The sequence below is a fragment of the Etheostoma spectabile genome, chromosome 23 (genome assembly GCF_008692095.1).
Source record: "Etheostoma spectabile isolate EspeVRDwgs_2016 chromosome 23, UIUC_Espe_1.0, whole genome shotgun sequence".
Lineage (NCBI taxonomy): Eukaryota > Metazoa > Chordata > Actinopteri > Perciformes > Percidae > Etheostoma > Etheostoma spectabile.
In genome coordinates this window covers 11,045,902-11,073,236 of record NC_045755.1, presented here as the reverse complement: position 1 = coordinate 11,073,236, position 27,335 = coordinate 11,045,902, and the positions used below count along the sequence as shown (strand labels likewise).

Genomic DNA, 27,335 nt, shown 5'->3' with positions numbered 1-27,335 from the left:
GGGGGGGGGGGCAGGAGGCGATGAGCAAGCAGCAGCGAATCACATCGCTCACACTCACGCCGCTAATGATGATTGGAGGAGAGGGGATAAGGGGGCGGGCGGGCTCTCACTTAAAGGCACAGGTGGGCTCTTTTCTGAGATCGAGGCTAGTGTGCATGTGAAGGGGTCAGGTAGGTAGATGGGTATGTGGTAGATGAACAGAAAAAAGTGGAGGATTGGAAACACAAATAATGAAGTATAAAAGACTTGTTTTTTTTTCTCAGCATTAGGCAGTTTGTTACTTTGAATCACCAACAAGTTAGTGATGCATTACTGAAGTGGGCCAATCTGCTGGCACAGACGTGTTAGGAACGTCAGCCTTTTGAAAATTAAAACGGCAGAGAGGAGGGTGGGAGGGGCATAAAAGAGAGAAAACAGTGGGGGGGGAGGTATGAAGAAAGCAAAAAATGATGAGATGCTCCATCCATAGCAGGAGATCCATTTCTGTTGCATGTTCTACATTAAAAGAGCTGAGAGACAACAAAAAAAGAATCAAAAAGATTAAAATAAAATGACAGAAATAAAAAAAGACATGATGCAGTATGTGAGAAGGGAAGAGAGGAGTGGGGGTTTGGGTGGGGAGCAGTAGACTTGTGACGCAACAAACAACCGCGTATACAAAAATAACTTTTAAAATACCATTTACAAAAAAACGACCATTATTATTATTATTATTATTATTATTATTATTATTATCATCATCATTAATATTATTATTACAATCTTATTCAAAGCCCGCTGTAGCTATCTGAACGGGGGCTGGCTGGCAGTCAATGCTTTTTATCTGTCAGCCAACTAAAAGAAAAATGTTCAATCTTTTTAAGCCTATAACTCGAACAGAAAAAATAAAAACAACCCTGATATATTTGCCAGAAGCAAAAACCAAAAGGGCAGCAGAATAATTTACAGTTTGAAGGAAAACACCGTAGGGGAGGAATCATCATCATCATCATCATCATCATCATCATCATCATCATGCACTGACTTTCTTACATCTTCTGTTAATAGGAATATTTAAGAGATAACAAAACATCTGAAATATTATATACCTAAACTGCCCTGTACAGTTTTTTTTATCTTTATAAAACAATGCATATACTGTATACTTATGGTAGCTAATGACGTTAGCAGAGAACAATCAGAAGAATACAGTAGTCCTGGGTCCCTATCCTCATTGTCTCACACATACAGAAGCCGGTAGAGTATTTATTTATTTTTAATTTTTAATTTTTCTCCGACAAATGAAAAACCATACAAGTCTGATTTGTAGAGAAATGGTTGTTATAGGAAACCAGACTTTATATTAATCTGTTGAGTCCCATTAGAGTTGCAGGTGATGTGTAACATTCCTACGCCGAAACACTGGTGTTTATTCTGAGTAAACCGGCTGCTGAAATAAAAAGAAAAGAATGGACTTGCATGGTCCAATATCCAACAGGAGGAGAATGAGAACAGAAAAGCGAAAGGTACAACAACAGAAACTAAAACAGGACAGTGCCGAGGAAAGAAAGACATAAAGAACAGACTAAGGCAGGCTCATGGTCCCAGCAGTGAGAGCCAGAGTCCGAGCTGACGAGTTTGGCCACTACTGATTTTAAGGTCATATTAACCCCGTCGTGACTGGAAAAAAGCTGAATCATTGGGTACACAGTTGGGAATTTGGCTTTGAATGTTGTACATGACATGTTTCTGCTTTTCTAACTAATCTTTGCTTTTTATTGTGAAATATTTGAGAAGGGAACATCACTCTTTGGTTAAACCTTTTGCAAATCATATGTTTGGCATACTACCATTTCCAAGTACTTAGATTTTTTTATTTTCTTATTTTTAGTATCTCTGCATTCAGCTTTGTTTTCTAACACCACAATGTCATTATGATGATTACAGAATTAGCAGAGATTTAAAAGGAACAGTTCGACATTTTGGGGAAATTATTTTGGGAAAACAATTTCTCGCCGTGAGTTAGAGAAGAATATCGATACCCCTATGTCTTTGTGGTTAGCATAAAGCTGCAATCAGCAGCTGGTTGGCTTAGCTTAGCATAAAGACTGGAAATGGGGGGGAAAAGCTAGCCTGGCTGTGTTCAAAGGTACTAAAGACCGCCAATCCACACCATTACAACTCACAAATGATGTTATTAATTTAATCGGGTTTCCAAGCTTTATGCCAAGATAAGCAGCTTCTAGCTCCAGCTCTACATACAGACATGAGTGGTATAAAACTTCTTTAACTCCAGACACAGATCACGACTCTGGAGCCAACATGGCTGATACTGACCACTGCAATGACCAAACTATGTCAATCTATGACTCTAGTAGACAGGGAGGTCAGCACAGAAATATAAAGTACTAGAGCTTAAATTACTGCAGCTAACAGGAATAAATCCTACAAGAAACCACGACACAGGTGAGGAACAGCTCATGGTTGGTAACAGTCGGCTCGAGTGCTCCGGTTTCTATGCTGATCCTTTGTAATGTAGCACCAGCGCGCACACACAGACACACACACACACACACACACACACACACACACAGAAAGAGAGAGAGAGAGAGGGAGACAGAGAGAGAGAGAGCGAGACAGAGACAGAGAGAGAGAGAGAGAGAGAGAGAGAGAGAGAGAGCGCACCCTGGCAACCTGTACATACCCAACAGAAAAGGTTGCATCATGAGTAACAGATTATCTAGGTTTGCTTTGAAGATTGTTGTTCATTCAGCAGAAGGAAGCAGACGCTGTCTGAGAGCTCAGTTAAACCTCCGGAATTAGCTTCCCACAGTAGCTTTTCTGATTATAATTCCTGATTTATGATTTTTTTTTCTCATTTGGCATGAAAGAAAATGTATTTTTAACACGCAAGGGTTACATCTACATCCCTTTTTTTTTTAATCTACTCTCAAGTCACCAAAAACAGGAATTATTCTTTAACCATTAACAGGAAAATAACCAGACTGATCCCAGGTCAGAGACTAGAGAAGTGAAAAGGGAAACGTGGACAGCTGACCAGTAAGTGTTCTTCTGCTTTGCACAGCGGCACTTTGACGGAAGGACTGAGGAGGTGGTGTTACACACACAGCGTTACTCAGAAGGTGCTTCTACGTAACATTGCGCGCTCTGTCTGTGTAGCATCTATCAACTAGTTTTTTGGACCAGCCAGGGGAGATCGGTAGAGTCCATCTCCTGACAAAAGGGAGGGCACTGTTGGTGGACGGGCAGATGGATGATCCCATCATGTCCACTCCAAGGGGGGTTCCCGAGGGCCTTTGGGCTGAATGCAGCGGTTACCGAACCCTGATGGAAGATGGAGAAGAAAAAAAAAAAATGTTCTTAGCTGTGTTTGTTTTGCTTTGAACTGAATAAATGCACCCAGAAAGTGTCTTTCCCTAGGAGTGAGAACATGCCTGGTCTCAAAACTATCAAACATTCTCTGCCCATGCAGCCTGAAGCTACGTTTCCGATCAGAAAAGCAATGCCAACCTCACAAATAAAATTATGACACTGTGTTTGCCAGCAAGGGTTTCTGCGTAGAGACCATAAAAATAATTACTTGACAAACAACCGCGTGCAGTTACAGAGAGAAGAAAAACAACAAAACGCACTGACAAAACATTTAAAAAGGAGGTGAGACAGCGGACTTACCCACCCAAGTCTGCCTTGCTGTCTGTTGCCGTGGTGCCAGCAGATGCAGGGTCAGCTGGAGATGTCTTCTTAACACACTCTGACACATCTACACACACACACACACACACACACACAGACAGAGACACACACAGACACAGACAGAGAGTAATGGGGTGGAAGCATTGTGTGAATAACAGCAGTGTTAAGTGCTTAGGAAGTGTTGTATAATAGTGTTACTGATGTAAGACATTAAACCCTAAAGCATAAAACATGTTTAATTTAAATGAAATGAATATTTCTATTTCATTATGACCATTTAACTTCAATCTAGGTTGCACTGGAGATATTCAATGCTACAGTGGCTCAAATATGTCTTCTACTCACAGTTAATTTAATAATCAGTTTAGTCTTTTCATGATTTAAAATGATAAACATAGGCTTTAACACACATAGGCCCATATATCCTTATCTCACACACACACACTTTAAGTTTTTTACACTGATAAAAAACATTTTTACTGTCAATAAACTTAGTTCATGACATTAAACATTTAAAGATGTCTCTCAGCAGGAACTGGAATGCAACCACAGCCTTTTTATTCTTTATAAAATGCTAACATTGAGGTGTATTCGTCAAATCATTCCAGAATTCAAGTCAAATAATTATTCTGTCTCTGTCACAAAAATACACGCACTGAAACTACTGAAGCACTAAATTGGCAGTTACCATCACCACACAATCCTCACAGGCGTACACACATTTTTCATTTGGTCTTTTCCCATTTTCTCTGTTTCCGTATCTCGTTCTGTCTCATTATTACTCACTCTCTCGCTCTTACAGCTGCTCTTTTCACAAATGCTGTCGGTCTTATCGTGCACAGGCTAATTTGTAAAACACTGAAGGGCTGTCTCCTGTTCAGCTCCGTGTTTACACATAAACAACACAAGGACAAACCGGCAGAGACTCCGCTGCACAGTGCAGCGCACAGACAAAAAGACGTAAACAGATGTGTGTATCTCCATACCTTTATTTCCACTCCATTCAGCCAAGGCCGACGTTTTTACTTCCACGGGGTCTGACAGAGAGAGCAACAGGAATAGTGAGTTTAACAAAGAAAGAACTGATGACAAATGAACAACAACGTATGACATATATAGACATTGGGCACAAATTGACACACACATTCCCACGCATTCGTACCTTTCAAACTCACTTCTCCATTAATTAAACCCCCCTTTCCTCCATACTTCAGCCCCACAGCGGGGAGAAAAACCTCCACGCTACGGATTTATGCTCACCTGTGTTCAGATTGTGCCAGTGCACAGAAGAGAGAGGAGCTAGGATCCTTCTCAGATCATAAACAGTAGATGATGACAATGAGGAGACAGACTAAAAAATAACACGAGAGCCTCAAGACACTGCTCTAACTTCCTACTGTGTTGCTTTACCATGTGCCCCAACTCCATACTAAACACCAACTGCATCCACTTTGTACTACATACTGATCTTTCCAGTATACTGACTTGTCAGTGTGTGCACAAGAAACCAACATACTTCACTGTTTTATACTAACAGGAAATGATGTCACTGCCAATGACGTTTCACCACCGCCTATAGTTTGACTGAATTTGACAGCTTCTCACTTTCCTATGTGCATTGCATTGTGGGAATATAGTGTCTAAATCATTTTTCGTTTTATAGTGTCTAAATCATCAATAAAACACTCTTTGTATACATTCTAACCATTTTGTATATACTATTCTGTTAATGTAATGTATGTAGTATAGATTGGGACACAGCATGTGACTGATCATAGTCTCTTCACAGAAATACTGGAGGTCTGAAATACTGCCAATGGTGCCCCCTAGTGTTCTAAAAACGATAAAGCCCTCCCCCCCACACTCCTTTTCATCTCATGTGCTCTCATGTGGTTGACTATTTTAATACTCGGAGCACTACACAGAAAAACAAACAAACAGCATAAGGCAACATGGTGGCTGAGTTATTTACGAGAGCGCCTGTGAGAGAGAGAGGACACAGGCCTGATACCTGCATTATGTGTGTCCATCTGTTTGTTTGACAAGGCCCTACCAGGAATACATTTTACCAGATAATAGGAGCAGATAAAATAATAACAGCAATCATATTCCTTTTTCAGATCACCGACTGTATAAAACAACTACCGCTGATGGTTTCACACTACGAAACATGAGTTTTTCAAATTCAAAAAAAGTCTCGTCCAAAAGTCTCATATTCATTGATCCACTGAACACCAGATCCAGGAGGTGCCCCAGTGAGTCCACTGCACTGGAAACACACCTGTGAATCGTGACCAATGCAAACGCACCTGTGGCCAGTAGGAAGGACTCAGGGGTTCTCGCAGGGAGGGGGGGAGGGGAGTCATCGCTGTCCCAGCAGTCTGGGTTAAAAAGGTCAGAGGTCAAATGAGAAGCAACGTTAATTACTGGCCAGAGAAGAAACACAAGAGATCGGCAGTCAAGTGCAAAACGATGCAAAGAAAAGCTCAAGCGTTTATTCCCATTGATACCTTCTCTAATGACAGCGGTACATGAGACCGTGATATAAAACTGCTTTATGAAAGTCAATCTGTTTGGTCACCTTGCAAGGCTAATTTCAAACAACATACAGCAGCTAAGCAATATGGACAGATATTTGACTATATTATGTCAGGACTACAGCATACTGTTATTTAAAATAAGGATGTATATTATGACACACACACACACATATTTTATATATAAGCTGATTACTGACTGTGATAATGGTGTTACAAATTGTAGCGGTAACCTCAACATGTAACCACTGTCAAAGGTAATTTAGATATGTAATGATAAATAATACTTCACATTTAATTTCTGGGACTTTTACTGGTTAATACCTATACAGCGTGGTGAAGTTACTGGCGTGGCGGATTGAGTTGCAACTAAAACCATTGACGTGCTCCAGACACACATGATTACATTTCCTTAGATTCTCCTGATTTTACCATCTTCAATTAGATTAATATTTGACTATATCCATCCCTGAGGGAAATATTGTTTATGTTGCTTTGGAAAATGACCCATTTTAAAAATCATTAGATTCTCCTGCCCCCTGACAGTAATAACTTTTGTGTTGTTCTTTTTGATAGAAAGCTACCTATAAATTCACTTTTCCAGCTAAAATCAATGAGGCTTTTTTTTAAAATTCATGCACAATATCCAAGAAGTCCTTTTGTATTGAAGATCGTACAACATGAGTGTGTCCGTCTCTTACTGGTACTGTCTTAAGGAAGCCTGACCCCCTAATTACATTTTCCCCGATTCATCTGGTGGGAAAAGGAAGCAAGATGGCTGGAATTAACTCAGAGGCTCGGAAGGGTCGAGGTGTTGCCTTTGAACAGTTTTTTTTGCCTGTAAGTGTAATGTCGTTATCCTCGTTTCTTGGCAGAAACGGTCTATTGATCCTAAAATAATGGTTCTTTTATTTCAGCCATTCACGCTGTGATGGTCATATCTTACTGTATGATTTAAGTAAACAGGAAGCACACGCAGCTGCCAATTTATTAAGTACAATTGGCTAAATTAATCTAGCATGGCACCATTTCAGGAAAATACAAGGTGTTTTTACAGCAGATTAATGCCCCTGTAAGGGATGAGGGCGAGAGCCACATTATGTTGCTGTTCCTGATCTAACTGAAGTGCAGTTAACATGCCAATTACAAACTTTAGCTGTAAAGACGAAGACACGCGTTTCAAGGCTGGTAATCACTTGTAGTCAGTGCTGCTGCTTCCAACCGAGAGACGAGACTCAGAAAAAGTGCAGCTGCTTTTGTTGAAATGTTGCTTGTGTTTCAATAAAGACAAACTGAATCAACAGTTGAATCACTAGCGTGGCCGGATCATTGGCGAAGCAGGCGCACAAACTTTATACTTTGGAGAGGTCCAGGGTTCAAATCCAACCACTGAAGATTTCCTGCATGTCTTCCCCCTGTCTCCCCTTTCTCACCTAGCTGTCCTATCAAATTGAGGTGGAAAAGCCCAAAAGATAATATTTAAAAAAAAAGGATTAAAAAAAACTAGCAAGTTAATGTCTTCAGCTACTAATAATATCCTGATTAAAACATCAATTACACTGATAGCAAAGCATTACTTTTGAGTGGCACTTATTAGAACATTTTGTCTATTTTATAGTTTTATTTATGTTGTCATCTTATCATTTTGATAACATTTTCAGACAGGAGAGGGAGAACTTAATTCATCCTTAAATTTCAATCTTCTAGCTTAGTTTTTTTTGGTAATGTTTTACATATTTCACTCAAATTTTGCATCCGTTGGTTTCCTACTTTTTAACTGTATTATATTTCTATATATAGTTCTGTCTCATTAGTTTGCCACCGACCGTTAAAGCATTGTAAACAAGCAGCACCCAACTTTCTCTTGACCAATCACAAAGCCGGGAGTTGCTCAATGCAACCAGTCACCAAGCAGTTGTTAAGATTTTTGCAACCAATCGAACAGCAGCCATCAGCGTTTCATAACCGATTCCAAAGCGCTTCCCGCAGCCCACATTAAGTATGCGCCAGAAAGCCAAGCAGACCAAAACACAAACTAGTCCACTTCAGGACTACAAGGCCAACATTTCTGCATTTATTTTAAATGTTGGAAATACTTCAGGAGTGCATGATGCCAGACATTGTTTAACAGAAACATGTTACTTTCTCAGTGTTTTTCCTTATATTCAAAAAGTAAAAAATAATAAGTTTCTTGCAGCTTTCTAGTGGGGGTGGACGATTAATCAAAAACTGTTATCGTTGTATTTTTCTTATTTTTATTTATTTGACTATAATTTCAATAATTTTTATAAAACTAATATGACTTTTTTCACAAGACGCTTTCATTTCAAGCAATGTGAGCTTTCATTAAAATTTTCAATAAATAGCAATAATAGTTCCTGCTTTGTGTGCATTTCCTTCAATTATTTTGAAATAACAAAAATAAGCACAAAAAATAACTCCCCTTAATATTTGAGCCTATTTACAGTACTAACCTTGCCAATGACCTAAAAGGACAAAAAAAAAAAAAAAAACGATTCACAAAAAAATCGTTTATTAACCGTTATCAAGGTAAAATGTGCAGTTCATCGTGATTTTGATTTGAGGTCATATCGTGCAGCCCTACCCTCTAGTATAAATGAGGAAGGATTACAATGTCATGTCATTGTAATTTTTAACAAAAGTACTTTTTGGGTCCTGAAACAAGCATGATGTGGCAAAATGTTGACCACTAGAATTTAAAATAAACGTTGTAAAATAAATATTGCATCTTTTATGGGTGTGCAACTGTCAGCTCCTGTCTTCAACATCACAACTTAGAAAAGCTTCAAACAGGCAACTTTCTTTAAAGTATATATATATATATATATATATATATATATATATATATATATATATATATATATAAAATAAATATACATACAGGCATGCTTCCAAATTATTCTTAAGATTCTTTTTCTTTTCGCACAGTGAACAGCAGAACATCATTCTTTGTGTTGGGTTTTTATCAGGAGCAACATTTTGGGCGGTTCCATTGCCTCGACAGCTCAGGTGGGATTAAGTCCGGTAAACTGCAGTGGCTGAACACTAAAAACCATCAGGACCTGAGGGAACGTAATCATTTCCTGTCATTGACTAAATGTTGTCATTAAACTAATTACAGCCTGTTGGATAGCCTGGCCATATTAACGCATAGCACATTTTTCCACAGTATGAATCTTTGTGACATCAAAAATATATTTAAAAAAACCAAGGGATCGGAATTATATGTTATGTGGTAATTTTTTAAAATGAATTACTATACTGTACAGTAAACCCATTCTTTATCAAGGGACTGTATTTATTTGAACATATACTAGTTTTTATTTGAAGCAATTTTACTGCTGGCATCTTGATTCACATCATGCACTCTCACTGTTAAATCCAAATATTCAAAAATGCAGTTAAGTCAAATTTCATCAAGCTTTGAACCCATTCAAGATCAAAACCGTTCCAAGCCAAAGGTGATTTCAAACCATTCCATGTCAGCTCAAGTCACAGCAAGAATCAGATTTCAATATCTCAAAAGATTTTGAAATCAACAAAAGGGGAAGCAGCGGTCTCACTCTTTTACACCCCAGAAGATTAAAACCACATCTCTTAGTTGCGATCACAATGATGAGGCCATACCAATGCAACAAAAACAGCGTGACATTGCTCTGTTCAACCCAACGTGCAGAGTTGGCCAATGTGTATTTATCATGCAGTGCTGATCCTTCACCATCCAACATGCACACACACATACATACACACAAACAACTGCACTGCTACAAAAACATACAATAACAAGGATTTCTTTCGATCTTTCTTTTGTTCACAAATCCACTCGCTCAGACAAACACACACAAGCTGAAAGAGAAAAGAGGAGTTGTTTTGACAGATGTCTGCCTGTTAACATCTGCAGCATTCCTCGCAAACCAATTAGTCATACAGCCATGCTTGAAATGAGACTCACTGGAACTATCTCACTCGGTTCCTCCGTCTCTCTCAATGTTTCCTTGTTATTCCTTTCTTACTGGTCGCTCTGCCTCTGTGTGTGTGTGCGTGCGTGTCAAAGGATACAATTTATCATTAGCATGTGGTCTGTCTGAGACCTATGTCTCCTTATTGAGCCAGAAAATTACTCTACCGTGTGGTTTCTCTGAGCGTATGTGTGTGTGGTTGGTACTCTTGGGAGTTACTCTCAGTGCTTTGACAAGAGTTTTAGTAAGTGAAACCCAACTAGCCTCTTCAGAGCTGAGCTGAAATTACCTTCAGTGTGTAGTTGAGTCAGTTTAGTGTTTTAATGAACCATCAAACCGATGTTCTGAATCGGATTTATTCAGTTAATCCCGATGTCTATTTATCTGACTTCCTATAAAGTTGTTATGTGATTGTCGAGGAAGCAGCCAGTTAGTTAAAGGAATTAGATTCACTCATTACATTAAAGCAGCAGACTGACATACTTGCTGGGGTTGCAGAGGGTGACGGAGTGCTCTGCCCTGCGATCGACATGGGCAACACCTTCCGGACCGGCTGCTGGTCTCCGTGGTGAGGGGATGCAGTAACCATGGCCGTCGCCGTGGATACATTAGTACGATAACCCTCCTTTCCCTTGGACATCTCTACATCCCCCTCCTCGTCTGAGTTATCAGAGTGCAGGGGGTTGGTGAAGCTTAGGGCAGTCCTAACGGGAGTAGAGGAGGAGGAAGAAGAGGAGGAGGAGGAGGAGAGGTGGGAAGAGGAAGATGAGGATGGAGCCACGCGGTCTGAGGAGGAAGACGAAGAGGAGGTTTTGGGGATCTGTTTGTCAGGGCTATTGCAGGCCTGAGCCCACACTGCATGGCCGGCCTTCAACTCCACTTTCTCCCCTCCATGTGTCTCCCCCTTCTGGTTCTTCACGGGGAGGTGGTTTGGTCTGGCTAGGACGCCTCCATCTGCATGACTCTCCCCACATCCGCCTGCTCCTCCCTCCGTGCCCGAGTCCTCTGAGAGCGAGGAACTAGATGTCAGCAGGGACTGGCCAGAACGGGCTTTGAAGGCATGGGTTCTTTGCAGCACTCCTGCACTATTGGCCGAACTGCTGCCTACTCCACCTGCTACTCCCGTGGAGGAGGAAGTGTCAAAACTACGAGGTCCTTCCTGTAACGGCACCTTTTTAATCTCAATGCTCAGCTTCCTCTCGATCCGAGGAGCACCAGAACATTCAACAGCTGGCGAGAGGGGCGAGGAGGGAGTCTGAGTCTGGCTTTGGCCCGATTCGGATTTTGTAGATGTTGATTTGTTGTTATAGTTCTCATTGAGATCTAGATTTGAGACCTGAGTCTGCTGTTTTCGACTTTGTAGATCTTGGTCTTTCTGCTCTGAGGGACTGGTCTGTTTGTTCGGACTGGGTTCGGACTGGTTCTGCTGCTGGTCTGCTTCTTTATTCTGAAGGGAAAAGAAAAAGAAAACATCTAAGCACTTTTTGCAAACATAGCATTAGAAAACAACAGAAGTCTTCCATGCCGTGGGGTATGTTGGAAAGAGAATCAGAGTCAATATTTGAAGTTGACTAAAAAAAGGAATAAAAAAAAAAAAACATCTTTTGGAAATAATAATAGCTGGATTGATTTGCATTAAGAGATTTTATAGAAAGTTCCCCATGCCAATCTTTAGGTCTGCCTGAAATGTTTTTAATTAAGACATTAAGATCAATTTCCAAAAGACATAGTCTCTACTTCCAGCTTCTGAATTTGTGAGATTAGCATTTAGCACACAGAAACACAATGTAGATATGGGCTGTGTATACTTAATTACACAACAAACTTGACATAGTAAAAAAGGAACAAAAACTACCTCCAAATGTGTATGTTTCTGTATAAAGAGGTTCACCTGTGTGGTAGCCAGGACGTGTATGACAGGTTTGGGGTGGTAGCGGTCGTTGTCCTGCCGTACGTTGGTGACGGTGGGGAAGGCTGAAGGCGGAGACGGGGTCAGAATGGGGGGTACGGGGTGAGGCTCCGGAGGCTGGAGTATCTCCTCCTTCACGTCACCTTCAGCCTGGGTACTAGACAGAGAGTGACAAAAAATGTGGTGAAACCAGAAAAGCTTTTCATTGAATGGATCTCTCACACACACACACACACACACACACACACCACAACAAACACCACACACACACACACACACACACCACACACACCACACACACACCACACACACACACACACACACACACACCACACACACACACACACACACAAAACACACACACCCACACACACACACACACACACAACACCCACACACACACACCAACACACAAAACACACACCAAACTCTAAGCCAGAATTGTACGTTTACAGTAAGACATGATGAAAAATTATTTATAGGTATGCCAAGTAGTATTTTGCTTTTACGCATTAATACACATGGTTTGAAATCACAAGTACAAATCTAACCTATTTCCTTTAGAAAGAAAGAAGAAGAAAAAAAACAGGTTTGAAGACTGTGGTACAGGCAATGAAAATGGCAAAAAAGGAAATCATTTCATCATACTGGTCAGTTGGATATCTACGTTTTAAATTATTCGCCATCTAAAAAGGAAATGATTAAACTAAGATGATGAAATAAACTTACACTAAATTTATGTCACACACTTTCATACTAAAAGTAACAAACTTAGTTTATGTTCATGTTGGGAAGATTAGTTATTTACCACTAGGTGGCAGAATAGAAAGAAAAGCTATGTACAAAGTATGTCTGAGGCCAATTACACCTCCTCAGATCTACTGTACGTGTAGTATGGTACGCCCATATTTTCTGGATTTAAGGTTATGATGTGTTGATGTAAAGCAAATTGGAAACAGACTGAATCACCACCACAGAGTTTCTCCCTCTGAATGTACTATATTGTGTATGTTTCTAGAACTGCAGTGCAGTGCTGAAGACAAATTTAACCAAAGGGAATATTAAAGCATTGTATTCTTTAAGTTTCTGCTATTATTGTATTCTTGTCTGTGCAGCAACTTACTTAGATCACCTCTGGTCCATAGTAAAATGGTAGTGTTTAAAAAAAAAAAAAAAAAAGAAGGAAAAAATAAACATATTTTTTCTTTTTTCAGCTACCAAAAGTGTACAAGCATCTGGTCATGTTACTGCACAGAACCTTAACCTAGGGCTGGGCCATATATCAATATTATATAGATAGTGGGATATGAGACTAGATATCGGCTTAGATTATGGAAATAGTAATATTGTAAATGGCTTAAGTGCTGTCTTTTCCTGGTTTTAAAGGTTGCTTTACAGTAAAGTGATGGAATTCCCTGTGTTAGCAGACTGTTCTAGCTCTACTCTACAACTTGGTTATTATATCTAATGTACATTACTGAAGATTATTTATCTTAAATCTCATTGTGAAGATTAGAAGATTTTGTTAAAGCACCAATTGTCAGCCCTATAATATCACTGCAATATTGTCATCGGGGTATAAGGACAAGAATATTACAATACCCGATTTTCTCCATATCGCCCAGCCCTACATTAGCCCCTACACACTTATAGATAAACGCAGTGTGTGTAAAAAACATAAAGGGTACTGAGGTTGTGACAAAAGTTAAACATTATGAGACAGTTCCACTCCACAGAATATACATTTCTATATGCATGCAAATATATACACACAGAAAAAAACTGAAAGGATGTGGTGGTGTGCTAAATCAAGAGCGTATGACTGAAGCAAGAGCTAATGTAAGACTGCATATGGTGCTGTCTGTGTGTGTGTGTGTGTGTGTGTGTGTGTGTGTGTGTGTGTGTGTGTGTGTGTGTGTGTGTGTGTGTGTGTGTGTGTGTGTGTGTGTGAGAGAGAGAGACACAGATAGTAAGTCAGACATAAGAGATGTTGCAAGCTAGAAGGACAGGGGACTTCCTTTTGTTGAGCAACTTTGGAGTTGCAGTTCTGTAAAAATTTCTCTCATAAAGTTTTTATTTATTTGTAGAAAGCATGCAATGATTTACACTGAATTATTCCTAGGGAGTTTTATTTAATTTTAATAGTTTAACTGTAGAAAATAATTTACGTAAGTAATGATAAATGGTAATCTGTAACAATCAGTGCATCAGTGGCCACAACTGACAAACACCAAACACACAGAACTTTCTCTAGCTTTTGCCAGACACATCCACTACCCTGCAACACAACCAGTGTACCAAATACAGGTTGTTCATAGTTCTGGTTTTATTACTACTTTCTCTTTATTTTCCTTTGAGTTTAATAGAGTGACTACACCATTTTAACTCTTCACCAGAATGACATGCCTTGTTAGAAAAACCATGTGAAATATTCTCTGACTGATTTCCCTCGACTTTTGAAACCCGGACAGACACAAAAAAAAGAATAAATAAATGCTCTTCTTATAGCGCATTACAGAGCTGTAAAAGGTTTTGTATGCATTGGGTCACCATAGGTAAAACGTGTCAGAGAAGTCCCCTATCTACCATTTATATGCAGTATCTAAACGCGTATTAAATAGTCTATAGCACACTATGATGTAGTTGTAAGCAGATATATTATTAAAGTAATTGACAGCAACTATAAATCCACCTGTGGGCACCCATAAGTTGACGCTGGTGTATAAACAGGAAATGAACATCATTGGAAAACAAAGTTGTAGTAATTTTAAATGTGTCTGGGGCAGCTTCTGGCTCACCCGGTGGGGGCGTTTGCCCCATGTGAGTCCTGGTCCCCCTTTTCTGTCTATCCACTATCACTAACGAAGGGAAAGGCCCCAAAAAAACCGACCTTAAAAAAGAAAAGAAAAAGAAAAAACTATTAACTGTGTATTCATACTACACATTTAAAATCCATATGCGTTTGGAACTTATATATAATTTATAATTTACTGTGTTAAAAAAATATTTATTAAATGTTTGCAACTATTTCAAAATATGCTTCATTTCCAACTAACCATGCACTCCAAGTTCTTCCACTCCCTGAAGTATAAACTACACTACAACCAGTCAAAATGTTTCTCATGTTGGTGACACAGTTAAGAGCTAACCTAGGTCACATACATAAATAGTATGCACACCCATACAAGCTAGACTCCTACACACAAACACACATGTATATACACAGATGCTTTTACCAGAACTTGAAATGTATGCACCACCCACATACAGTGGGGAGAACAAGTATTTGATACACTGCTGATTTTGTAGGTTTTCCTACTTACAAAGCATGTAGAGGTCTGTCATTTTTATCATAGATACACTTCAACTGTGAGAGACGGAATCTAAAACAAACATCCCAAAAAACAAAATCACATTGTATGGTTTTTAAGTAATTAATTTGCATTTCAGGTTGTGCTGAGGATAGATTCATACAGACATCCAAGAGAAATAGCAAACCACACACCCAAACTACATCGATTTAGATCACTTCTGCAACAAATATTTGTTTCAAATATTTTTTTCCAATAATAACAATTCTCTATCCCTTTCTCTCTCTCCCTCTCTGATGTTTTGAAATAAATTCCAACATGTTCTTATTGTGGAATTATTCCACAATAAAAAAAGAAAACCCTTTTTTGATTCAACAAAATAAGTAAAACCTTTTAGATGCATAATTTAATGTAGTCTGAACACACAGTACACAGCTGTACAAAATGTTGCTTACTTTTAAATCAGCAAAGGTATTATTAAAAAAATAACCTACAATTTAGTATAATAGGCTAAGAGTTTGACAAAACAATAAATGCCACCTTTTGGTACTTGACAGTTTTTTGGAGATTTGAGATGCTACAGACACATTTAGGTTTAGGATATGACTCTTCAGGGTGTGATTGTGAATATGTGTGTGTAAAAGCCATGACTCAGTATCTGTGACCTTGATGCCAGCCTAATTTGAGTTCCTGCAGTATTGTTTTTTTTCTCTAACACAAGCAATACAAATTTATACACGCACGCACGCACGCACGCACGCACGCACGCACGCACGCACGCACGCACGCACGCACAAAGTGACCTAGGGGTAATGTGCCCAACAGTATGTGGGAATGTGGACTATGTTGGTAAAAATAGCTCTCACCATCACTTAAATACTCCCAGGCTTAAACTAGGCCTGGATATTATTCCTTTAGGGAACTCACAAAAGAGAACGACATATACTGAGGTTTAGGATTAATAGTCTTCCAGGAAAGCCTCATATTTTTGCACCATCTTAGCGTTCAAATTTGTATATTTTGCTTAGAGCAGGAAAGAAACTTTTCAATAAACAAATCGCTTGCAGCTATATCCCAAAATAAGGACCTCTTACAAATCTTTTTCCCATCAAACCGGCTGCCTGGTACAGAAGACAAATTAAGCACACCATAATTTCAGTTCAATAAGAGAACACAACAGAGGTCATGTGAGCTCAGATTTTTCTGCTATTACAAAGTTTTAAAATTAGCCAAATGAAAATGAAGAGTGACATATTACATTGCTAAGCACAGAGCGAATGATTCACACAGACACACAAAATACTGACACGCTAGACATTTTTAGACAATGTTTCTAGCAACAGGTAATTAGGTGAAAATAGTCTCCTGGCATCAAGATGTCCCCCAAGACATTAAATCTACAGTACTGAAGCAACTCATTGAGCACCAACCCGGCTCGTTTAAAAAGTAGTAAAGTGTGTGTTTTGCTACATTAACAGCCTTCTGTGGATGAATCATAAGAAGAGGGAAAAGGGGGACTGAGGATGAACCGGCTGAGAAAAATTGGAGCACATCCCCTGCTGCTGGGTACATACATCAAAACTAAAAATGAGAGGACAGGGAGGAAAGACGGCAGAGTGAAGGAGAGACGCAAGAGAGGAGAAGGGGGGGGGGGGGGGGGGGGGGATGTGGGGAATGTGCCAAAAAAAAAAGTTATAGAAGAAAAGGGAGAGGGCATCTATGTGTGTTTATGCACATGACAAGTATCAGATACCAACAATATGCTGTGTGAAAAATGGTGTGTTTGTTCTTAAAGAGGGGGGGAGATGAAAGATATACCGTTCTACTTCAACTAGCCTAGGGTTGTGGTACATGCAACACCATGTAGGGTTGCAGAGTATTGTAAAGAGTTGCAAAATGATCTATGAATACAACTCCTCCTCAGGCCACACAGTTGTTGACAGCAGTTAACTTCAGTAAAGTGGAGGCTGGGTGTGTCTGTGGGCTGACAGGGAACTAATGTGTCAGAAAGCTCTGGTGAAAACAACGCCTGCTGCTTCTGTTTGGTCACTTTAATATGTTTTCATTCTGCGCTCCATGCAAACTGAGCTGGTGGGTTTTCTTTTGTTGCGTTCCTCCTCCAAAACACAACACCCCCTGCTCACTTCTGCGTGAGCTTGTTCATTTGTCTATGTGGAGGATGAGTGGATGTTATTTTATTCTTCAGCTTCAAAGTGTTTTGTGATCTTTAAGAAAGCAGACGAGAACAGACCAAGCTATATAAAAAAATAATAATAATAAAAAAAAAAAAAAAAAAGTCTTACCTGCGTATGCGGGGAGGTTTTGGAGGTGGTGTGTCCCATCTCTCATCGTCAGACTGATGGACTGCTTTAACTGGACTGCTTTCATCCTGGACAAACACGAACACAAAAACACACACAACTATAAACACTTTTCAGTTTAATGGGTAACTCTGGTTTTCATACACAAAGAGCCAAAGTTGCTCAACACAGCCACTAAGTAAAAAGAAAGACCAGTATAGAAAAGTCAAAGATATGTTGAAACAGTGTTTTACATAATTACATAATTTGTCCCCCAGAGTTTTAACTGTATATATAATGTCCCAGTCAGCACGTATCTTGCTCGCAAATCTATAATGACCAAAGAAGCCTCACATCTGGCTACTTTGCAGTTTGTCAAATTGCTAACCAAAATTATTTACATTTTCAGGGACTTTCTAATACATCGATGCTCAGGCAGCATTGGTACATTTTACTTCCGTAGTTTGAAGAGAATTATGTTAATTATATTTACTTGTCGTTTTAAGGACTTTTTGATTTTGCTCGGTGCACAGCACCATTTTCTCTAACTACTCCTTATTTCTTCTCTCCTACATATTTCTGGAGCAGAGGTAGAAAGTTGCTGAAATTGCTTCACTGAAGGATCCAAATTGTTTCTGAAAACAGCTTTCCTCCTAAAAAAAGACTAATCTTCTCTCTCACTTCCTCCTCTTCTCTTTCCCCGTGACTCGTTAATTTGAATCGCTCTCCACTCTGATAATGAGAAGATGACAGGACAACTTCAGATGTCATAAACTCATGACAGCGGGCCAAATCAGGCCACTTTAGCTATATGTGTCTGCATGAGTCTGCTGAGGAACTAACTTGAGAACGTTCAGCGTGCATGAAAAAAAGAGAGGATCTGATAACATCTTGTTTGGCTGTATGTCCATGTGTGCTGCGATGAATAAATCGGGTAGGAACACTTCCTGCAAACAATGGCGCCTGCGTGTTAGCAGAAAAACGTGTGTGGGACGTGTATATGTGTAGGCTTATTGTTCGTACTGCCATTGAGAGCACCTATGTGGGTGTTTTAGCCACTAACAATGGCTGACTGGACATGAGTCAATGTGTGCATGGACTGAGTCAGTACAGTACACTGATAATGTTTTACTCAGACCCTGTGTGTGTGTGTGTGTGTGTGTGTGTGTGTGTGTGTGTGTGTGTGTGTGTGTGTGTGTGTGTGTGTGTGTGTGTGTGTGTGTGTGTGTGTGTGTGTGTGTGTGTGTGTGTGTACGCTTTTGGACTTGTAACTTTGTAAGATAGTGACGATAAAGGTTATAATGAGTAGCAACAAACTTGTACCGGAGTTGTCTTCCTCCACATACACACGCCCACTCTGAAATGATTAATAGCATAAACCTCAAAACAGTTAGTAAACGTGTGGTACAGTTCAGTGGACGAGCTCCTCCCCATGTTAGAGATACTGAAAGCTTTCAGGAAGTTCATCAGTGGAGCCTTTTCTGATGTAAACATAGTTGCGTTTGTCCCTGTGACCGTCTCTTGCAAGGGTCTCCCAACGGATGCATGTCTATTCTCAGACTCAAAGTGCATTATGGGAGAGGGGTGATGTCATCAGAGCTTCCTAAGCAGGAAGTCAGCTCCTGGATTGCTGCCAATGCACTCTCTCATAGTCTCTTTGTGTCCTCGGTCTTTAGGTGTGTCAATCTTGCACACTATCTCATTGATGCTTCTGTCCTCTGGCTCTCGGTCTTTTATCTTTATAGATCCACATAACAGTGTTGGGGAGTGGTGGCACTACTAGTAGCAGTGGGGTAGAGTAGCTATTTCTACAATCATGTAACCTCTTATGCAGAGAGCCATTTTTGTTTTCACCAAGTAGCAGGGTATCCCAACCAAATGCTACAGAATGCTATTTTTTGGATTAAAAAGCACAGAGATGATCTAAATTCTGCTCTTACATCCGTTTATTTCATAGTAGAGAGGGAGAAATCGGGGCCGACTGCCAACCTGAAAGAAGCAGGGTGGAAACTGGTCTGGTGCCGGTCCCTCACTCACACTTTTTCAATTTGTCAATAAATTACTTAATAGTTATACAATAATAGTGCATTTGCTTATCATATATATAAAATCAACAGTAGATGCTTAATGTAACACTTAATGTGACAGCTTCGGTGTGTCAAGCTGCTTTTTCTGAGAAGCTGGTAGTGTAGCTTTCAGAGTGTGGCGTTTCTGGCGTTTTTAAATACTTCCATTTGAAAACTAGCTTGTAGCTTCATTAGTTTAAAAGTTATGATGTGGGATGATCGATGAGAGCTATGGATCAGCGATCAATTAGAAATTCATGTTCTCCATTTGTCTCTCACCTGCAATGTTCCAACACTAGAATGGATTTTTAAAAAGCTCTACAGCAAACTGCACTTCAAGTGAAGATAAGCCACTGAGGACAAATCTTTTGCTGCTTCTTTGATTGTCTAAATATGCTAGGTTGGTCATGAGTAAACTTTTTGGTGTGGTTGTACTTCTAACGCAATGGGAGGAGGAACAGGGACAATTGAGGACACATCGTATATGGTGCGTTTGTGTTGAGAGAAAGAGAGGATAGTGTGAAGCAAATTAGAAAGAGGGCAGTGGTGAGTGACAGAGCAAAGTTTTTTCCCAGCTGTAATATATAGGTCTAACAGTATGCAGTCCTGAGACTACCCTGCAGAGGAGAGATCTTTTTTTGACACAAACTCTGAAACTCTTATTTTTCTGTCTGTGTAAAGAGCAAAGTTTTCTGAAGGCCTCTCTATCCTTCTCTTCAATTCCTCCTACCCTCTCCCTCCCCTGTGACTAATTATTTGTGTGTTTTTTCCCACTCTGAGTGTGTTACTCAGCGACATCCTGTCTTTCTTTAGCACCAGACAGAACGCACAATATGTGTGTGTGTTTGTTTCACACCATGCCATCATGTATCTGCGTGTTGGTGGAGCTCTCCAGTAGCTGCAGTTGTTTGTCAAAGAGCTGGGCGATCGCTCTATGAACTAACTCATACTGCTCCTAGAGAGACAAAGACAAGGGAGAGGGAGAGGGAGAGAATGGAGAGAGGAGGAGAGGAGAGAGAGAGAGAGAGAGAGAGAGAGAGAGAGAGAGAGAGAGAGAGAGAGAGGTGAAGTAAAAGAAAGAAGAATGGGTTTCAGTAAATCAATGTAAAAGCAAAACATTCTCATATCTATACTGAAAAACATCCATTTACATTGCTATGGAACACAACCTGTGTGAAAACAAGAGAAGAGCCTGCACTGATGCACACTGATTTAATCTGATTACTTTCCCGGTAAAGCAGTAAGTGTATTGTGCTGCTTTTTCAGAAATTACATTACAGTTACTGGCTTCCAGCAGTCTCTATGAAGAAGGCAATTCTACAACTTATCCAACAGGGCTAATTTCCCCTCTCAATGTCAGGACATGTTTGTGGTAATGGACACCATAAATAAGGTACAAAACGCAAGGTGCTTTGTTAGGTCAAGACATGCTTATTATTTTGAACGTATGCTGCTTAAAAGATACAAATGTGACTGGAAAATATTATTTGTGACCAGTTGAGAATCATCTCTCCGCTTCAGCGAGCTCCACAAGAAACATGTAAACACATGCATGACAAAACTGTGGTGAAACAACCTCAACCAGTTCAAAATAATGGTTGGAATGTGTGCACCTCTGCTAAACAGCCAAAAATCCATTTTTAAGCAGGTGTAACAGGCTATGTAATGGAGGAAACGCTGCTATAACTGTCATTCCGACAAATTGTGAACAACATAAAGGGATGTCATTAAAACTTTGAGAGTGTAATACATAATGCAGCTAGTTGTTTACCCAAATAATTCAATTTAAAACCACATTTGCAACCTCTGGGGGCAGGAACGTAATGATGTTGATTTTTTATGTTTTCAAACAACCAGTGTGAGGTACTTCCAGCTGGTTGAAACCTATTCATTTGACAACCAGACGAATATCACACAATGTCGACCTCATCTCCCACGGTGTGTGAAGGCATAGAAAATCTGGCTGCAGCAACACATTTGGGTAGGTATACACATTAGCATGAAATCATGTTCATATCTTTTCTAGATTTCTCCAACAGATTTAAATGAAATGTTTCATGCATTTAGAGCAACGTAACATTCTGTGCGTGAAAGAAAAGACAAATTAAGAACCAACCTTGGTCTGAACAGCAGAGTGCCGTTGCGTCCTCATCTCTTGGATCAACCGAAAAACATTAAAGTTTTCTGGTATTTTCTTTAAAACACAACACACACAATAACAAAGGATTCATTCTCTACTTTAAATCTTAACATCTGGTGTGTAAAAGGTGTGCATTTGTGTGCATGTTTAAATACCCCAGCTTTGAGTAGGTTCCACGTGTAGTCGATAGCACAGATAGCACCCGTCCTCCCACAGCCGGCACTGTACAGAGTCATACAGATTACATTCAACAGAAGAACAACACGTGTAAAGACACAAACACACACACACGTACGTACACACAGACAAACACTCAACCACATGTATGAATTGTTTGTATGTAACGACACTCCGTCCGGACAGGATGGAGACAGGAGCTAAAGATTATGTGGCACCGTGTCTGACGCATGAAATCATAAAACTTTATCTCATGCTGTCAGAGAGCCTCTGTTTCTCTAACAAGCACAGTTTCTCCACACACATATAGTACAGCACACATCGACCCACACAAGGCATCTTTACAGACGGAGAGACGCAGCTTCAGGTCCTGCTGTGTAACAGAGGAACCAGGAAATGTCCGCGGGCTGCTCATTATAGCTGATTACACACACATGGTGGCTGTGTGTGTGTGTGTGTGTGTGTGTGTGTGTGTCTTCAGTAGGGGAATTAAATCTATGGCATCCTGAATCAGTGTGTTGTCATTCTTGTTGACTACTTCTGTTAAGATGTTTATTGGTGGAAACGGTGCAGTCATCTTTGAACTGCTTTGTGACAAATGTGTCATTGTTCAACATAACACTTAAATTCTCAGCCAAGAGCAACCGTATCTATTTACTATAGCTGTAATAGGATTTTCAACAAGATCAGTCAAGTGAAACCAAATCTACATTTTATCTATATCAGCTGAATATTAAAACAAAAGTGTAGCTTTTTTTTGCCAGGAGTGGACGTGTAATTGTATGTCGGGTATAGTCGCTAGTGCAACATTTCTCTGCTGTGTTGAAACTCGATTTCAAAAACACACAAACCAGTGCTGGTCACCTGCACATTCCTACTGCCTCCTCACAGAAAACCCATAAATCATTCAATTCAAGAGCACAAATTTGATTCAAGAGTCTTGACCCAGAAACAGCAATTTTTTAGGCATGTACAGTAATTTATATTGTATTTAACACGGTCTACTCTCATTGCTTGATCTTCTCACCTGCATTAGTGTCTTTTTTTAAAATGTTGCCTTAAGGAACAGTACGTGCATACATTGGTGGATCTTTGTCAGTGTCTCTGCAGATTATGTCCATCCTGTACCTACCTGCAATGCACACATATAGGGACATCATCATTCTCTTGATATTCCCTCATTAGTCCGATCATATCCAGTATGGAGTCAAACGATGAGGGGACGTCGTGATCTGGCCAGTTCATGTAATGGAACTGTGTTAGCCTCCGAGTTTCCTGCAAGGAGACATGCATTTAAAAAGAGGGTCGAATAAAGGTCGACAACTTAAATCATCAGGCAAAGAGGAGAAAGGGAATGTGTGGGTGATTCTTTTATATTAGCATTCATCTAATGTCAATGGAGTCGTACAGTGATGATATATGAACATGCTTGTGTCTTTGTTTTACAACATTTTGTTGTCCAAATGATTATTTTCATGTGATTTTGTAAAGTGTTGTAATAATGCTTTTTTATCAATAAATCAAAAAATTCTAAATTAAAGATTGAGCAATGAGTGAGAGAACTTACGTCGCCATTCTCCACCGTCAAAGTCCTGATGAAGTAGTCTGTTCTGGCCTGCTCTGCTTCCTACAAAACAGAGACAGGGAGAACATTTACACAATCCTCGACTAAAACGGTCGTTAGAACAAAATGTGAGAAATGCAGGAGTCCAGAATAACAGACCCCCTTCCTCTCCTTACACCCTCGTTACACACACAGCTGTGATAGTAGAGATTTGTCTACTTACACAGGAGATTCTGAAAGGGCCAAAACTCATGGGCTCCTCCCCAAGCAGCGGGAAATACCGCTCACACTTTTTCTAACCAAAGAAAACGAAGAAGAAAAAAAAGGAGTTAGCTTTGGCTGAGAACAAAATACCAGACAAATACCACAGCTTACTGTTCACACACACAATGACATTTACAGAAAAACTAAATACATAGATACTATACTTTATATAACTACATGTGCAAAACAGACATTTCTAGAGGCATATGCTAATTATTTGAGCTATCAGTCACTTTATTATTGGTTCAGTGAATGTCTTGACGTCTTGGGCTTTGGTAACTGCCTTTAGTGACCTCTCAGTTTCTCTTTTCACAAACATAAATATACTAGCAGACTTAGTTATTGCATCTGAGCGTGGTTTGCCAGCTGCACAGCTGCAGAGAGGAAAGCGCTCCAGAGGGTTGTCACCACCGGCCAGAAGACCACTGGCTGCCTTCTCCCCTCCCAGGTAGATCTTTACAATTCCCGCTGCCTTAAAAAAGGCCCAGAGCATACTCAGGGTTTTTCCTGCATAGAGGAATTTTTGGAGCCCCCCAAAGAAGTTTAAGCCAGCCCCAAAAGAAAAACACAAGCACTGAGATGATAAGAATTGAGAAGAAAAATAGCAATTAAAATCCTTTCCAAATATGTTTTAAGAGCAATTTACCAAACAACCGTTGATCAAGCAGAACATATACTTGAAAATGAGCTCTAATGTCAGTTTTATACCGGTCTCTACAGGTGATTTCAATATTTTTTTAACCAGGTTTGTTAATATGGCTCTCACTTACTCAAGCATCATATACACGTTTGTTTTTCAAATTGTCAGAAATAACAGGAAAATGCACACATTTTTGTCAAATAAGTTAACACAGACTCATTGACTTTACTGTACGTGGATTTATAATGCTAACTATTTTGTGCTCCTCCCCCCCCAAAAGCCCATTCTGAGCCAGGAAAAACCCTCACCCCAGACACTCTGTTTGAATTACTGCCCTTGGACAGCTGTTAAAGGACCATTAAAACACGGACAGACAGTTTTTATCAAAAAGTCATAACTGCACTTAATGCTTCTTGAGCATTATGGATGAATCGTGCAGTGAATGTCTTGTATGCGTGCTATGTTTGGGTTTTTGTGCCTTTATGTTTTTTTAGTGACTTTTAGAGGCTCTATTATATTTCTTTATTCACTGGTTTAAAAAAGAATATTCTGTTCTAAACAGGCAAAAAAAAAGTGAAATCCTAGAAATACCTTCACCAAGGCTAAACAATTTACATTTGTTATTTTATATCTTGGACAAAAGAATCAAGGGAAAAAATAATTCTACTTTATGTTTTCCATTAAATTCTACGAGACAAACCTTGGTGAAGATAATAAAACATGGATGTGTGTACAGACACACAAACATACAACATATACCCTCACACGAACACACAGACATACACAAAGGGATTCCATATCGCAGCCTTACCCTTCCCATCTCAAACTCTCGACAAGCCATCACAATAACCTGCAGAGACACAAACAGGAAGGACTGGGATCAATATTTACACTCAGCCTCTCACAGCTTTATCTTACATTTCCAAAAATATTCAATCCTGTATGTTTACTGCATTTACTGTATGTAATACTGTAGTTGCCAGGCACTCAGACGAGTACCCAGCAGAATAAGAAAAACTTAAATTGAGAGTCAACCTCTCTTTATAATTTATTCCCACAGTAGTAGTTCAGACTTCAGATCAGTTTTGATCATACGTTTCACTCGTACATCTATATCTCACATCATTCCCTTTGATCCTACAGAAGTAATTATCACAGCGGCAATCCCCCAGCTTTTCAGAGTGCTAGTTAAGCCTAATCAGAGCTCCGCCTTCTTCTATCCATCTGGTTTAAGCATAATCAATCCCCATCTGCCTGACAACCACATTAAATGTGTATTCCAATTACCTTCAGGGTGCAAGGGATTTCCCCCTTGCTGGTCTTTCCCCCAACCCCTCAAAGTGATCAATGCTACTTCCCCAATAGACCATTTTATCAATAGGAGTATTTCAAACTAAGTAAAGCAGTGTACTTTAAACAGTCTATAGTGCGATAGAACAATAAAATCAGAGCGGCAGTTGCTAGATGTATTTAGCCGAGCCCCGGGACGCCGGCCACAGATCTCAGTCATATCGGCTGCAGTTGGTAGGTGGGTTTAGCTGCCAATAGGTGACTGTGAGCCGGCTATGGGCACCGCCAGATGACGGCCCTTTCAGGGGCCATGGTAATTTTGCAGAGGAAAAGTGAGCGTCATGCGGTGGCGGCACTTAAGTTTAGCCACCAAAATAACTAGTTAAGTTTAGGAAAAAGATCGCGTTTGGATTAAAAACGCACCCGAGGGGGCGCCTGTGTAGCTCAGCTGATAGACTGAGCTACTCTGACCTGCGGCCCTTTGCTGCATGTCATTCCCCCGTCCCTCTCCCCTTTCATGTCTAAGCTGCCCTATCCAATAAAAAGGCCTAAAAATGCCCAAAGAATTATCTAAAAAAAAAACAACAATGGAGTGTTTCCTGGGTGAAAGTCTTGTTTTAGCCGGGAAGTGAGCGCTTGAAAGCCCTGAGTTTTATTTTGACAACACGTTGTGCTATTTCATGTTGAGATTTTACATTGAATATTGAAATCCATAAGTAAGTGTTTTGGCATGCCTGGCCAAGTGGCACTATCCATGGTATTGGAGGGGGGGGATTTAATTCTTGCATTTTTTGTTTTGTTGTGCTTGATCAAAACTCTGTTTTAGCCATCCAACAAGCCGTATACTCACAGCTACATTGTACTCCCAGTTCATTCTCCAGAAGTCGATGACAGTGTTCGGCAGTGGGCCCTGAGTTGCAATATAGGCTTCTGGGCCATCTATACCCTGAAGGGAGCGATAGGTAGAAGAGAGAGAAAGTAACATCACACCTCCACACTGTTTTTAAGGTGATCTGTAAAGGCAATTTATCTCCACAACGGATGTTCCTGTGATTCATACAGCAATTTATAACCGGTACATTTTCCCAATACTGTAATCTAAGTGTCAAACAACAAAGTAGGAATTATAGCTTTTACTTTTTTTTTTACCTTGATAAAGTTTGCATTGACGTAATCGGTGTCCTGATTGGTTGTTTTTAATGTCAGCTTCACTCTAGTGTGATCGACTGGGGACAAAAAAGAAAGCAAATTATTTACTTTGATGCATTTGAAATATTTTTAACTTTTCAGAAACCGATGATGAAATAAAACAAGACTAAGGAAAAGGAAAAGAGAGAAAACGGATAGAATTGAATATAGTGAGGCCAAACGAGTAAAAACTGGAGGGGAATATACTGTAAATGGGTTAATGGACAGAGCAACATCCTCACTCCTGTGTGTGTGTGTGTGTGTGTGTGTGTGTGT

The 27,335-nt window shown here is 39.9% G+C and overlaps 1 protein-coding gene across 7 annotated transcripts in view; it reads right to left on the bottom strand.

The window, feature by feature from the left end:
* Window positions 1–246: 246 nt before the first annotated feature.
* Window positions 247–27,335, bottom strand: part of LOC116672842 (tyrosine-protein phosphatase non-receptor type 12) — a 46,164-nt gene continuing 19,075 nt past the window's right edge. Inside the window, exons 3-18 of one of the 7 annotated variants that reach the window (XM_032504785.1) lie at window positions 27,021–27,097; window positions 26,722–26,817; window positions 25,393–25,431; window positions 23,901–23,972; window positions 23,681–23,740; window positions 23,246–23,388; window positions 22,092–22,158; window positions 21,913–21,990; window positions 20,653–20,751; window positions 17,734–17,819; window positions 12,102–12,276; window positions 10,694–11,657; window positions 6,003–6,074; window positions 4,680–4,730; window positions 3,673–3,760; window positions 247–3,324 (exon numbers count right to left, since the gene is read on the bottom strand). In XM_032504785.1, coding sequence (XP_032360676.1) covers window positions 3,315–3,324; window positions 3,673–3,760; window positions 4,680–4,730; window positions 6,003–6,074; window positions 10,694–11,657; window positions 12,102–12,276; window positions 17,734–17,819; window positions 20,653–20,751; window positions 21,913–21,990; window positions 22,092–22,158; window positions 23,246–23,388; window positions 23,681–23,740; window positions 23,901–23,972; window positions 25,393–25,431; window positions 26,722–26,817; window positions 27,021–27,097 — 2,177 coding nt within the window. In that variant the 3' untranslated portion in view covers window positions 247–3,314. The other 6 variants (XM_032504784.1, XR_004327658.1, XM_032504787.1 and 3 more) reach the window with 6 other exon arrangements.